The sequence below is a fragment of the Octodon degus genome, unplaced genomic scaffold (assembly GCF_000260255.1).
Source record: "Octodon degus isolate 3935 unplaced genomic scaffold, OctDeg1.0 scaffold00021, whole genome shotgun sequence".
In the NCBI taxonomy this organism is placed as follows: domain Eukaryota; kingdom Metazoa; phylum Chordata; class Mammalia; order Rodentia; family Octodontidae; genus Octodon; species Octodon degus.
In genome coordinates, this window is record NW_004524597.1 from 1,750,663 (window position 1) to 1,767,095 (window position 16,433).

The 16,433-nt window shown below is 39.7% G+C and overlaps 1 protein-coding gene across 1 annotated transcript in view; it reads left to right on the forward strand.

The window, feature by feature from the left end:
• Window positions 1-16,433, forward strand: part of Grin2a (glutamate ionotropic receptor NMDA type subunit 2A) — a 452,129-nt gene that overhangs the window by 247,181 nt on the left and 188,515 nt on the right. The window contains exon 4 of the mRNA XM_004627768.1: window positions 3,514-4,106. Within this exon, the coding sequence (XP_004627825.1) occupies window positions 3,514-4,106 (593 nt within the window). The remainder of the gene's footprint in view (window positions 1-3,513; window positions 4,107-16,433) is intronic.

Consider the following 16,433-nt stretch of genomic DNA (forward strand, 5'->3'; position numbering starts at 1 on the left):
CAAGCACAGAAAGTGATATGAGCAATGCATACTATAAATAATTTAAAGAGAAAAATAAAAGATTATAGGAAGAAGGAAAATAGATTATGAGGAGATTAAGAAGGGGATCTGGAGATGAGGGAGATGGGAGGAGAGGAGAAGTACAAATGCTCAAGGGGAAATGTGCAGACGGGCCCGTTCTCTGAGGTGAATGTATTCTGTATCACAAATGTATGCCAATTATAAAAGGGGAAAATAAAGTGAAGACATACTATCTCCGATACTGGATTCTCTCCCCTTTATATTCTACCTCAAGTGAGGACATTCCTTTTACATTTGACACATGTGTTCATCCACTGGTGTGTTCTTGGTGTGTCACAGGTCAAACCTTCTTCTGGGTTCTGGGAGCAGGGAGATGAGGACAACAAAATCTCTGCCCGTGAGCTATGGTCTTGTTGAGATGTGATTTTAAATGATTAATCAATTCAAGAACATTAGGTTTCACTTAAAGCTACTGCAAGGAAAAAGAAAATTATCCAATGTCTTCAAATCTGTTGCTCCTTTTAATTGACTTAATTAGGTGAAATTTATAGAATTGTAATGTAGCAAAGAGCCTAGAAGGTATTTATTTACTTCCATTTCTTCTCTATGCCTTCAGGCCACACTTCAGTCAAATTATCCTCCATACCCAAGTATCTCAGAAAAGAGCAATATTTCAAAGAAGGTCAGATTTTGGCTCATTTAGATAAAACTTTCATGAATGTCCACAAGGAAGATGAGGCAGACTTGTTGAAAGAAATAACACACACAACTACAAAGTACTGTATTGTTACAAAACATGAATGGTATCATCTACCTTACACACACACACACACACACACACACACACACACGCGCGCGCGCGCATATAAGTGGAATCCCACCTAACTATACTATTGAGGTGGTGTTATCTATATATAGTAACTATGGATTAAAAAATAAAAACATGGCTGCAAAACTAAGATCCCTTTAAGAATTTCTTCAGGTCCCAGAAGCTAAAAATGGACCTTGTCATTTGTCTTGTTTTGCTGCAACGTAGAAGCCTGTCTTTTGTTCAATGGGCATTTTTGCCCCATGGCTGCCCATCAATATGGGGTCTGTATCCACTGGGTATTGGTCTTTGGTGATCACAGGAAGGCTGTGGCTGAGTGTGTGACAGGGGCTGGGCATGCAGTCTCAGGTCTAAGGTTAACTGGCTCTGCAACCTTTCAGAGCCTCACTCTTTCAGCCAACAATGCTAGCTTCCCAGGATCATTTTGGGGGTGCGGTGCATCAAGGCATGTGAGAGGGACTTGTAAATCATGTGACTTCATCACCATGTGCCTTTTTCTGCTGAAATTCTGTCCTTCTGATTATCAGTTTGTGGAAACATTAAGATTAAGAGCTGTGCTGTCAGTCCAGTATGAGTTAACACACCAGTTTCTGGGTGAAGAGCAAAGAGCAAACGTTGGTGGTCGCTCCTTATACTCAGAATAGAGCCCAAGCTTCTGGATGTCATCCTAGGGGCTCCATGTGATCTTGTTTGAATCTTTGGCATCACTTCATCCTTCCTACTTCACGGGCTCAAGTGCTTCCATTCTAAAATAGTCAAAATGTGCTTCCAGACACCTCTGAATGTCGTGGTTACTGTTGCCTGTCTTCCTTACCTGAGTATTCCTTCCACATTCCTACAGGCTTCTCTTTGTCCCTAGATCATGGAAGCTACTCCCCCTTAAGTCTTCCTTAACTTCCCATCAGAAAGCACAGACTCATCTGTGTCTGTTTTACATATAGTATCATGATTTTCCAAGGTCTAAAGCAGCGTTGACCCATAGCAAGGTGTTATAATAAGGTGTTCAACATGTATTTTTTTTTTTGAACCAGGGATTGAACTCAGGCTCTTGCGCATACCAGGCAAGCGCTTATTCTACTGAGCTATCCCCCCGGCCCCAACAAGTGTTTGTTGATTGAAAAGATAGATCTTCACATAGTATTTATGGTAGTCTGTATTACAGAACAATTTTTTCCATTTAAGTTGGAGAAACGTTATTTATACTTACATGAACACAGCGATTTTTTGGTTCATATAATCAAGAGATCCAGGGTAAATGGCTTCAGCCATGCAGACTCAAGGGGTCCCAAATATGCCTGTGGGCATTAGTCTTTATTTTCTGTTGCTGTTTAGTTTCTGTTGCTTCATTTTCTCAACATTAGCCTGAGGCCAGATAGTTTGTTCTATTGGAACCAGATGAACTCAATGGATGGAAGATAGACATAACATAAAAAGTTACACATTTTTACACAGAAATTTAGAAATCTAACCATATACAACATTGTAGCAGTACAGTCCTATGACATTTTTTTCTTGTCTCTTGCTTTCTTTTATTACTTTTTAAAAAAAAACCATTTACTTGAGAGATAATATAGCAGTAATTGATATGGCATTAGAAGCAGTATGCATTTAGAAGACCAGAATGACAGGCATTCCAAGCATGGCCCTAGTATTACACATTACTATCCTAGGTGCAATTGCTTAGTTCACAGGTATCAGCATATATAGTTAGTCAGGGTGAGAATCCTACCAATTAACTGCTAGTTTCAAAAACCTGATGGAGATTTTCAGGATCATTGCCTTAACCATCTTGTGTATATAAAAGTTACAGTTTTTGTTATATAGGTCTTGCTTTATCTTGGTCTTAACCATCTAACAGAAAAGTATAAACACAAGGTATCAAAAGTAAAGACATATTAATATGCTGAGCTGTAAAAGGCTCAAGTCAACAACTTCTGACATTGCCAGTCCTGTGGATAACCCACTACTATTATAGACTACTGGACCTTATTGGATTATTTTGTTGAATTCATGCAGCCACAATATTTGAATGGCAATGGAATACACATCTCTGACAAAACTAAACAAAAAGGGTGATATAGATGAAAGAGACCATTTTGTAGTGAAAAAATATACATATATATCTGTATATACAAAATAATTAAAATAGATATACAGCTACTTTCTCTTAGTTCAATGAGAAGATTTGTATTAATAGTGTTTAGACAAGATATCATGTCCACATCTTGTACTATGAATAACTACTATGAAAACAACAATATGCAATGTATTGATTTTTGTAACTGTCCTACTAACCTGTTTTAAAGTTGCCTCATTGCTATTTCTATCTCAATAAAATTAATTAAAAAGAAAAACAAAGGGTGGAAGATAGGAGGACACAGAAGAGGAAAGTGAGAAGAATAGATGTTGGGTGAGCAAAAGTAAAAGATGACTTTTCCTATGGACTCTGGGCTCCTGAGCATAGAATCTTCTCTCAGCTTTGGATTTTCAGTATTTGTTCCAGAGCCTGGGTTATAGTAAGTGCACAGGAATGGTTTTGAATGAGTAGGTGTGTTTTCCTTTCCCCTACCTCTAAGAAGGAACTTCTTTAACCCCATAAAGACAGTTTTACACACACTACCTTTTGCCTCATACTATTTTCCTTCCTTTTTGTCTGTTGGCAGGATCCAACATCTACCTTCTTCCAGTTTGGAGCCTCCATCCAGCAACAAGCCACGGTCATGCTGAAGATTATGCAGGATTATGACTGGCACGTTTTCTCCCTGGTGACCACCATCTTTCCTGGCTACAGGGACTTCATCAGCTTCATCAAGACGACAGTGGACAACAGCTTTGTGGGCTGGGACATGCAGAATGTGATCACGCTGGACACTTCCTTTGAGGATGCAAAGACGCAAGTCCAGCTGAAGAAGATCCACTCTTCCGTCATCTTGCTCTACTGCTCCAAAGACGAGGCTGTCCTCATTCTGAGTGAGGCTCGCTCCCTTGGTCTCACTGGCTATGATTTCTTCTGGATCGTTCCCAGCTTGGTCTCTGGGAACACGGAGCTCATCCCCAAAGAGTTTCCATCAGGCCTCATCTCAGTCTCCTACGATGACTGGGACTACAGTCTGCAGGCGCGGGTGCGGGACGGCCTTGGCATCCTAACTACTGCCGCATCGTCTATGTTGGAGAAGTACTCCTACATCCCCGAGGCCAAGACCAGCTGCTATGGGCAGGCAGAGAAGCCGGAGGCCCCGCTTCACACTTTACATCAGTAAGAAAAGGCTCTTTGCTTTTCTCCCAAAGTGGGATCTGGGTTTTGTTGCTCTTCACTCATATATTTATTAATGGAATACTTATTAATGGAAATAGGCACTGCAAATAGAGAATGGCGTGTGCCTATTTACAGGATTTTTATTTTCTTTGATTTTTCCCTCTTTGCGATTTCCCTTTCTTCTCATCTCACTTTGTTTTTAAAATAAGTAACATTGAATTTTAATTATTTTCTGCAGGTTCCTTTTTGGTTCTTTTAACTCAACCACATTTCTGGGAAACACTCATTTAGGACTTACCACTTATGTAAAAAATGAATTTAAATTCTTTGTAACATACACATCATGTTCTTTAATATGAATATGCCATCATGTACTAAATAGAAATTTAGGGTTTTATCCTCCAGAATTTGTCCATAAGGAGCTAAACTGTAGTGATAACCATTGTACTTATCTCTTTAAGTACATGCGCAGTTATTTTTCCAGTCTTGAATCTAAAATATAGGATGTTGGGGTTGTGAGACATGTACATTTTTGACATTCAGTGTCTCTTGCCAAGTTGTGCTCTACAGAATCAGTATGGATTTGCATTCACAGCAGTGGCTTGTGAGATTATTCCACTTCCCACTTCCTTAAGCACATGGTATGCTTTGGAAAAATGGCCCATAGTTGCACTCCTGATCTCTGACTTTGTGTCTGAATTTCTTCTCATATTCTAAATGTTTTTATGGGCTGTTGGAAATCTTGGCAAGCTTCTCTCTTAAGGCTGCAACCTATTGCATCCTATGGATTTATCACAATTTATTTAACAACTTTCATCATGGTGGAGATTTAAGTGAAATTTTATGTTTCTGGGAAGTGTTCCCCTTCCTTGTGGCCAGTCATTATCTCTCAGCATTTGAAATTTAGAATGATCACTCAGGCACCCATGTCATGTGCTTTTGCCTGATGTTCACTGATTTAAGCTGTCCTTCCTTCCTTGCATAATGAGCAGCGTGGCACTGTGATGAAGGACTGGGCTCTAGAGTTAGACATATCAGAGTTATGTCTTAAATCTAGTTTTGTCCACTTTCTAGAGGAGTTGGACAATTGCTTTACCTGTCTTAGCCTCTTACGCTTATTGGCTAATGATAGTAATAGTTCCTACTTTCTAGGCAGTCATTTTCACATATTGGCATACACAAGAATTTATTTTTAAATAGCTTTTAAAAATTTTTTTAAAGAATCTTTTATTTGTTTAATCATTTAGTACAGGGTCTTGTTATGCAGCTCAGACTCATAATGATCCTCCTGTCTCAGCCTCCCCAGCTCTGGGATTACAGGCATGTGTCACCACACCTGGTTTTGGATGATGCTCAGCATGCCTAGTGTTCCACGACTGGTGCAACATGTGGTACCAGGGATCAAATCTGAGTCCTTGCACTTGCCAGGCAGGTGCCTAAGCCACAAAGCTATCTCCTCAGCCCCCTCACAAGAATTTCTGGGAGGGCCACTAACACATTACTGGGTTCCATGGTCAGAGTTTCTCACGTGTTAGTAGATTTGGAATGAGTTGCAATAATTATGGGTGGCTGTGACCCTGCAGGTTGGAGACCATGCTTTGAGAACGAGCATCTTAGAGGTCATCATGAGTACTGAACGGAGAGATGCAGGGGGAGTGCTGCTTGGCACAGTGCTGATCTTCTGGTACCTCCTTAATAAATTCCTGAGTGATGAGTGAAGGTTTTGGTCATAAGAAATTATAGTCAGCAAAGCAAGTTGGTTTATTGCCAGCAAAGTAATATGTCATTTAAAAAATGTTTCTGGAACCATGTAAGACTTTGAGTTTGCTATGCTTTAGAGGCTGTCTTTGCATTGGGGTTTTTCAGAGTGTGTGTGTGTGTGTGTGTGATGGAGTAAAGAGATGGTACTTCTTTACAATTAGCACAACTGAGAAATGAATTCTTGAATTAAGAAATCATGCTCTTTGACACTTCTCCTTGCCCTCTCCTTTTCCCCCTATTCCACAGTCCTGTCTCTACATTACCACTTTCAACATTCTAAATAATTTTTAAATATGAGGAAGGAATTTAGATAATTCAGGGTAAGATGTAGGAGCCTCTTACAAAAGCATGGTTGCTGCCAGCCCAAAGACAAGGGCTGGGTTAATGAACTCATGCTGCCATGAATAAGATGTGCCCTGAGGCTGGAAGACCCAGAGATGAACAGTCTTGATGGAAACACGACTTAATCACAGGACAAGTGAAAAGAAGTATATATAGAAAAGGAATTTGAGAGGGATAATTGGCAAGATGTTCAGATGCCTTTCCAGGGGCCACTGAGATTCCATTATTGACCCCAAATCCTCCATTTCTGTGAGCGGCTGTTGGGCTATTTCCAGGAGTTATGTCATTGCATGCAACAATTTTGTCAATGGCATTTTGGCTCCACAGAAGTAATGCATCAGGGGCAGTAGGTTGTCATCCATTGTTTGGTGTTTAATGAAACATTTCTCTACCAATAGAGGGCTCGTAATGGTCACTCTGGGTGTGAGGTAGGATAGCGACACTCTTCTTCTGCCCCAGAAAGAATGGGACTCCACCAGACTACCCTCGTCTGGGAGCTGGAGAAAAGCCAAAGAATGAAGTTCAGAAAATGAAAGGTTCTATATCTATCTTTCATCCATCCTTATTTAAACCAGCAGACTTGTGCTAGGTCCTGGAATACACAGATGTATTAAGATAAAATTTTTCTTCCTGGAGACAATATAGTCTGTTAATGATGGGAGAAATTTGTCTAAGGACAGACTCTGACAACAAGAATTAGTACTTTGTCAATATTGAAAAAGAGAATAGCACAGAATCAGATAAAACATCCTACCCAGTACTCACAGAAAATAAATGTTGACATGCCATTTTGTTTCCACATTTTACAAGAAAGAACACATTAACAATAATATAGAAGTCCTATGTTACATAGAATTCATAGAGAGAAGTTACATCTCTCTCCAGTCCTACCTCTCTCCTCTTCTTTCCATGAGAAGGAAAACTACCATAAGGAATTTGTTATGTGTCTGAATCTATTCATGTGTTTTTATGCATTTAACAAAGATGCATTTACAACCATCTACCTGATTCATGGTGCTTCTTAATGTACATTGAAGGTATCTAAGGTATCAAGTTGTTGTTTTTCTTTGTGTTTCTAAGATCATCCTATGAAGATAATTCCAGAATATTCATCTCTGTCTTGTGTTCTGGTGTGTGTGTGTGTGTGTGTGTGTGTGTGTGTGTGTGTGTGTTTTCACTCATCTATCTAATCATTTTCCCTTGATAGACATTTATATTGTGATAGAAAGGACCTTTCAGTCTGGGTAGTGGAAGGCAAAGGACAGATGTCAATAGCCTGAGTCGGAGTGGACCTCTGGGCTTATTCAGTGAGATCCTAGGGCTTCTCACTTAAAGCTTTGGAAAACTACATTTTCAGATAGATAAGAAGTTTTCTTTGTGAAGCATCTGGTAAACAAATAGCTTTCATTAGTTTCCCTGTGTAGTAGGCAGGATGCTGATAGCTTCAGAAGAGGCTCAGCGGAATTGACCTTGGATGAAGAGGGTCTCATGAGGAGGCGATAAGGGCATCTGGGGTCCAGCTTTGAATGGTTGAGAACAGTACCCGGGGGCTAGCTGGACATGCTGTTTTGTGGCCCTCAAAGACATTGCTTATAATCTTGTATATGAATTTTGCGCAGTTAGGATCTCACAGTAATGCTTTGCTGTTTGTGGTGTTTGACATGGTACAAGGGGCTGCTCACTAGGGTTGGTGTCCTCATGATCTTACTATGGATCTGTGAGTTAGGAAAAATGTAGGAGAAAGGGGGCAATTTTCTTCATGTTTAATATTTCTGGATTTACAGAAGACACTTGGAAAAGAGCAGTCAGCATTTTCCAAAGTTCAAAAATAGCTCAACCATGTTATGTAACCTCCTCCTTGTTGCTGCAAAGTTATTAAACATCTGTTTCTTCCCCAAGCACAGTGCAGATCACAGGTAACTCCCAGGATGAAGAAGGCAAAACATTACCAGTTTTGTGAGTGTGGAGTCTCAACTGGCCATTTCATTCTGTCCCGAGGGTCTTCCTTGTCCATCAGCAAGTGGAACCCGGGGCAGTGCGGATTTGTGGCGGAGCAGGGAGTCAGGCATCATGATGGGCATGTCTTCAACATGAGGCTTTGAGAGTCTTTCAACTCTTGCTTGTCTGTTCTTTTGGCTATAATATGGGGACAGTAAGAGTAAGTGCCTCCTGTGCCAGAGCCTTGCCCATGGAAAGCAGTCTAGAGATGGAGACTTTTGCAAGTGGAGCACCCCGGTCCAAAGTTGTGAAATTTAAAATACAAAAATTTTTGAATGCTGACAGGACATCACATGTGGAAGATTCCATTCTCAACTTCACATGACAGGTCACAACCAAAAGGCAGGTGCACTGAAACTATTGTCAAAAATTACCTTCAGGGGGCCTGCCCCTTAGCTTAGTTCTTCAAGTGGCTGCTTCAACAAAGCAGTCAAGCTCAGGTTGCTGCGGTTCGAGCCCCACAACTCAAGCCAGCCAAACCTGCCCTGAGGGCATTGGGAGCAAAAAAAAAATCCTTCTGCCCTTTTATGCTATTGTTTGACCCTTATTGAAATATAAATATCTATTTCAAAATAAATAATTTAATACTACAAAAAAATTACCTTCAGGTTACATTTATTATGTAAGATGTGTACAAGACATAAATGAGTTCTCTATTTACTCTTGAGTCACACTTCTGAGATATCTCATTATGTGTATATGCAGATATTCCTAAATCTGAAAATACTATGAATGTCTAGGACTGCTGGTTCAACCAGTTCAGATAAGAGATACTCAACCTGTGTTGACGAAACTAACAATTATATTTGCATGGTATAGCCCACAATATTATCATTTGTTCATGCTATAACACATATTCAGGTGCCTTCAAGAGGCCAGCTGCAGTTACCCATAGGTGGAGATAAACAGAAATGGGGCAGTGGGACATTCATGGAAGAGCTCAGCTCACCAGGGAGGTGATAGGAGGAAGGGTATGTAGCACATCTTAAGAGGAGCAGCATCTAGGCGACTCAGTCAGTGTTCTGTGAATATTTTCCACACTTCTTTTTAGTAGTGTATATTCTTTTCATTGGCACTTAAGGCTCCATCCATTAATATCCATGTTGCCTGGAGAAAGTACATATCACATTCTAAAACTTTGTTTGCAAAGGATGCACTGCATTAAATATGTTCTCTGTGTGTGAACTGTGGTTGTGCATACACATGTGCAATGTGTACATGTGTGTCCACATATATACATGAGTGTATACATGTGAATTTCTGATCAAACTTGCATCTGTATGTGTGACTATTTTCACATTGGAGAAATACATGTTGTACTTATTGAGAAAGAGAGGGCCAGTGAGCTAGCTCAGCGGAGTAAGCACACACTTAGGCAAGCACAGAGATCTAGGTTTCATCCTTGGCACCACACACTGTGCTAGCCCCACTCCCAGGCATGCTGATCCAACCGCAGAGACTGGGCACACACCTGTAACCCCAGCACTGGGGAGGCTGGAAACAGGAGGATCACTATGAGTCTGAGCTGTGTAGTGAGACCTTGTACCATGTACCAAATACATAAAAATAAAAAGAGGTTGTAAAAGGGAGAAGGTGGATGGTTGTCTTGGGAGGAGTGTGCTCAATGGCAGGAAATGCAATTGGCATGGAGCACAGTTCCTAGCTGAGTAGGACGACAGGCTTGAACTTATTACCTCATATCAACTGTAAGACATTCACTACTCTGAACCCTTTCTGTTCCTAAAGTTTGTGAATGGATGCGTGTGTGTGTGCGCATGCATGCATGCGTGTGTGTGTGTGTGTGTGTGTGTGTGTGTGAGAGAGAGAGAGAGAGAGAGAGAGAGAGAGAGAGAGAGACAGACAGACAGTCAGACAGACAGACAGAGGCAGACAGAAATAGAGAGAGGCAGAGAGATCATCATCTCTCGGTATTGTAGTAGAATGAAGTGAAAGTGTATAGGTAAAACAGCATGATTTGTGTGGGATCTGGCCTGAAGTAAGCATTTCACAGCCAAATCATGATCATGATGGTATATCAACATCACTATTTTTTTCATTGTTAGATTACTTTTTATTTTATCACTTTAATACTTGTTACACTGCAAGGTATACACAACATAGGGAAGAAGGAATGGGAGATGTTTCCATTTTAGTTTTTAAATGACTGAATGATGACTTATATACTGTGGTTACTATTTTAGTTACAGAAGTGGGACAAGGACAGTTACTGATTGGTAAATCAAATAGAAGTACTCAAGGATAGCTATAGGACAAACAAGTGGGAGAAAAAAACCTTCTCCCAGTGAAGCTATGAATTAGTGTTGCGGAGAATTATTTGACCTTAATTGATGATACCCGAATTGATCGTTTATATGTTTTATATTAACTTCTTGATTTATGAAGTCAAGCTTCTGCTCAAAGAAGCAACAATACTGTAAATTACCCTGACAGGAAAGGAAATGAAAAGAAGATCTATATGTAAAAAAGAGTTTAATTCATGTCCAAGTTACACTGATTCTTTCATCTTTATTTCTATAATAATCATAGGAAAAGTTTCTGGTTTAATGACTCACTAAAAGGCTACTAAACCTGGTTGGCATATTTATTTTTATTTGATAGAATTATCACTGTGGGTTTCTTTTTTTAATGCCAATAGAAGATCCTGTCCAGTTAATTCTTTGAGCTTGACCACAGTTAAGTTTCCCTGGGTGAATGTGATAACTCTTTGCAAATATTTATCTCTGGGATCACCATATGTTTGACAGTCGTTTCTGTCAATGGTATCAGGCACTCCAGAGACCAAGCCATCCTCGTGCTGTAAATCTGATTTGGACCCTGAGCTCAGGAATGAGGAAAAAGGCTGAGCCTCCAGGTAAATCAGCAAGAGCAAAATAGTGAGAAATACTAGAGGCCTGAGCCAAATTGACAGCAAAGCATGTTCTGAGACTTTTTATGACTTCGTGCAGTATGGATTTAAATGGTGCCATATTCAAACTGTCTGGCTAATCTTGGTCATGCTTGGAAAGTTCCCTGCCTTGTTTAAGCTTCCATTTCCTTGATTGCTAACAGAAAACATTCCATACTTAGAGGATTGTGATGACACTGAAATGGACAGAAAGTACTTACTTAGGATATAGTTGGCCAGCTATAGATGTTAATGGTCCTCGTTCCCTGAGCCAGATACCTAGCTTTCTCTGGCCTCATCACGTGTCCTTGTGACCTAAGGGAGATACGTTGATCTCCCTGAATACCTAGCCAGAGAGCTCAGTCAACAGCCTCTCTCCAGCATCATCTTTTTGTGCCATCTTTCCTGGAACACAGCCTTCCCTTTTTGGCTGAAAGTCAAAAGCACCGTATGCCAACCCTGCAGTGCAAGTCAATCATTTCCAATTGGCACTCAATGAATAGCTTGACAAATGGTGGAGACTTGGTGCTGGCAATTTGAAGGGACCAGAAGTTGGCTGTGACTTTACCTTAAAGAGAAGGTGGCTTGGGTTGTTTTGGGGTCACACAAAATGCACAAGTATTGTTCCAATTTGTCTTGGGCCAGATGTAAGTCTTTGGAATTTGGAACTAGCATACCTAGCAGAAAAATATTGATCTATTTTCTCCAGGGTTGAGTACTTGAGAAATTTTCATTTCGAGACCTGGTAATGTGGTAATACATACTAATTATTCATTGCAAATCACTTCTGTGAAAAGATACAGCAAACAAATCACCATCATTATAGGACTGGTGCTGTGTACAGATTGAGAGTGGGAAGCCTGATGGCGTAAGCACAGAGACCAGATAGCAGACCACGACATAAGTGGAGGACAGAGGAGACAGCGACTGTCACAGAGTATGGCTGTGGCCTCAGAGAGAAATGATGAGCTTAATGCATATTTAGCTGCCAAATGAACAAGCCTTCATGGATGAATATGAAGTAATAAAATATAATAATCAATAATTTTTCACTTGTACAATAAAGTGAATTGTGATGCCATTTATTAAACTGGAGAAATTGTTGAAGAATGTTAGAGGACAGGGAGTGAGACACAGAATCTAATTTCAGACATGCTAAATTGGACATACTTTTGAGAGAGCCAAGTGAAATCTCAAATAGGCAATTGAAAAGATGTCTGTGCTCAGACTGAAAATATAGCACGTGGGGTTTGATGTTATGATGGCAGTAAAGTACTGGACCGGGCAAGATTACCCAGGAGAATGAAGAATGGGAGGAAGATACAGCTCCGAACCATGAAGACCTTTAACATTAGTTGGCAAATAATCCCCGATAGGAAGGAGACTATTAGGAAGAAAGCTGCGTTGTGAATTCCTGCTGACTTTCTCCACATGGGGATTCTCTAGCCTCAAGTTTTTATTTTGCTGTGGAGATTGACGGGTGTCTGCTACACATTGAACATTATGATAGGTATCATGAACCTTATGAAAATATGAGATCTATGGCCACTGCTCATCTATCTGCATTTAGTGCAAATTAGTGCAATTAAATAGTCAGAGCAATATTTTTCATCTATCTATCTATCTATCTATCTATCTATCTATCTATCTATCCATCCATCCATCATCTATCTATCTCTATCTATCTATCTATCTATCTATCTATCTATATCTATCTATCTATCTATCTATCTATCGAGAGAAAGTAGAAAATACCTTTCTGTGATGAACTATGAGGCAAATAATCCCAGCAAGGAATCCTTTGGGTCACACAATGACCCTATACTGAGCCACAGCACAGATGGTAAACCACAGTTTGGTTTGGTAGAAATGAAGTGATAATTTAGGCAGGGGAACAGCCACTGCCTCTGTTTCATTCTAGATGTGATTTAGGAAACACTGGATGTCTCACAAATTGACAAAGTTGAAAATCCTTTCTATCAAGGGAGTGGAGGATGTGGGAAAATGTGGAGGCTCGTTTACAAGCTACTGCTGGTTTGCTTTCCTGGGCGATCTCTGCCCACGGACGTCCTTGTGTGTAGGGCACAGGCCCTCCTTGCTATCCCATCCAAGTGGGAACTAGAAGCCAGAATGGCTTCTGTGCCTGTTCTCTGACTTTGTTCCCCTGCTACTCAGCCTCCTCTTTCTCTTGCTGTCATGTGGATGCCTCCTGCCTGCAGGTGCGACTGAACCTCCTCAGGCTACTGGTGACTCAAAGCCTGGCATGATGCCCAGGGATGGAGGAGGCAGTAACTGTCCGGCTTGGTGGTGCTAGCTGTGTGCTGCGTGGGCACGGGAGGGCAGTCACATTTTCACTCAGGCCCTAAAGTTTGGTGAATGAATTGGCAGATCTGCCAATGTCTGGTGTACTAAGGTCCAAATTACTATAGCCAGTTTCCTGAGTATTTGCTTCATTTGGTGAACTCCTGGCCAAACACAAAGAACAAACACACATGGCTTGGTTTTCCACATGGTGGAGAATAGCTCTCCTGAGACAGGCGTTCATTTCCTTTTCATTTTCATCATTATTCATAAAAGGAAGTTAAAGATTTTTAATTTAATTAATGCATCACTATGCAGGAAGAGATGGTGAATTTCACTTTGTAAGATACATCATATAAGCATACTTGTTTGAAAATATGATGTGATGCTAAAGTAAATAGACTTTATCAACAAACTTACTGTATATTGATTCCATTTATGTGCTAGTGAGTTTAATCTTTAGGTGTGAGCTGGGATGTTTTCTCTTCAGGTAGCAATCACCTTAATTCAAAGTTTTATGACTAAATCACTTCATGCTGAGGAAATTCCCAGGGAATAGTTTGGATTTCAGGTGTAACATTATCAAGGTTGTGATGATTTTTCTTTTTTCTTTTTTTTGTGTGTGATTATTTTTCTTTCTTTTTTTCCTTTCTTACAATATTGTTATTAGTACATTTTAAATGTACATAATGACCAATTCATCATAAGAAATCTGTACCTGTATAGGGTATGTCTTTTCCTTTTTTGTACTAGGAATTAAACTCAGGACCTAATGCTTGCCAGGCAGGTGCTGTGTCTCTGAGCTGTATAACCAGCTCCAGAATATGGCATTCTTCTTTTTTTCCAGTTCTTCTTTAACTCCTCTTCTGCTCTTTATTTATAAAAGCTTTGTTTCCATTTTCTTATTTATTTATTTATTTATTTATTTATTTATTATTTTTCTTATGATGTCCTGATTCTGTTTTTTTTTTTCTTTTTTGAGAGATTTGATGTTTGCTTACTAAATGGCTCCCTCTTTACCACTCATGTTCTTTCAGTGATACTTATGAAGACTTTTTTTTTTTTTAACATGATTGGCTTTGGAACAAGCATGTCAATGCTTCTTCTGCAATGTGTTTTAAGATTAACTGTTGTATATAAGCACTTATGCATTCTGGGTGTGATATAGCACAACCTTTCCATCTTTCTTTTTAAAAATTCTTTATTTATTTGGTATAGGATTACACTATGCAGCTCAGACTCATAGTGATTCTCCTGTATCAGCTTCCCCAATGCTGGGATTATAAGCACGCACCACAATACCTGGTTTTGGGGCAAGCATGGCATGTAGTACTAGGGATCGAACTGGGGTCCTTGTACTTACCAGGCAGGTGCTTAGACTGCAGAGCTGTCTCCCCATCTCTGTGAAGGCTTTTTTGTTGATGGCCAAATTAGGTGATGTACTGATCTCTTGGCCAAGAGTAGTCAATTTATTTTTATTATTTTTAATGATAGTCATACTAAAAATGCTGTGCAGTGACTGACTAAGGTCTAGACTCCCAAGCCTATTGTTGAGAGGACCAATAGAAGATGGTTTAAGTAAACTAGAGCCATTCTGGGATCTGGGAATGAGACCAACTTCCCCCAGGGCCAGTGGATTCTTTTGGAAAGTATGGCATCTCCTCACAGCTTGGGTCTGTGGATGAGGAAGAGAGCAGGAAGTGCTGGCTGAACTACCAGGGAGACAATAATGGTAACTCCTATTACAGATGAGGAAACTGAGAAGCAGAAAAGTTACACAATTTGTCAAAAACTACACAGATGATACCAAATAGAGCCAGAAGTGACCTATAAAAGAGAAAGCTCATCCATATTATATATATGTTCAAATCAAGTAAGTCCTGCTGATTAAAATTACAATGTTTTACAAAAATTATATATATTTTTATTTTGAAGGCAGTTGATGATAATGCCACATCCTTGCTGAAAGGATGTAATAGCTGAAAAACTGAGCATAGGTGTTGTCACTTTTGGAGAGAGATGTGCTGCCAGTACACTGTACTCCCCCCATCACTTTACTCATTCTTTTTAAAAATTGATTTTATTCATACATTTTGGACACACATAGTAACTTCACTCATTCTTACCACCTCCATAGATGCTTTACCATTTTTGTTTGATCACAAATATATATTTTTCCATTTGTCATCATCATTATCATTTATTATTGTTTCAAAACCAAGAACTTGCTAAGACTGCAGATACTGGAATGAACAATGACAAAAAAGTTTTTGTATCTGACTGCCAGGGGTCTTTATACTAAGTTAGTGCAACTGGACCTGTGGATTAATATCACCATATGCTTACAATACCACTGGTCAAATATCGTTACCTGAGTTGCTGGTGAATCAAAGAAACAACTAGTCTACAATTTTCTGTGACTAGAGGCTCCCCATGGTTGGAAAACGGTCTCCAATCACTTTACTCACATTTTCTCAAAATGAAACAAAAAATGAGCCTTTGAAGTTTCAGCCGGCGTGTTCCAGGTAGTTAGTTATCTGGGACCAGGAGGTCATTGTATGGATCTGTTGTTCATCATTTTCCTTCTTCATTCCAAAATAGGTGTGAACTGGAGTTGTTCATACCAAAGGTGCTTTGCTCAAAGGGAAGAACTCAAGAAAATGTTTTCACTGGTCTTATTAGATTAATTTATTGGTATTATTTTAAAAGTGGAAGAAAACATTTATCCTGATGGGCATTGTCTAGTTTTTTGCAATATTATGTAGTTTGTAAATGAATGGCAAATAATGGATTCTGATGGAACTCACATGATTTGTTGAGAAGTCACTGCTGAAGATGTCAAGTTTATCATTTAACCTAATAAGGTATATAGTTCTGATGTGCTTTTTCTTCTTTGGCATACTGGGCCTTTCAATATTTTCTTTTTAATGTATTTGAGTGTTGCAGGGTCTTACTACACAGCTTGGACTTGTGGTGATGCTCTTGCTTTCAACCTCTCCAGTGCTGAGATTACAGGTATA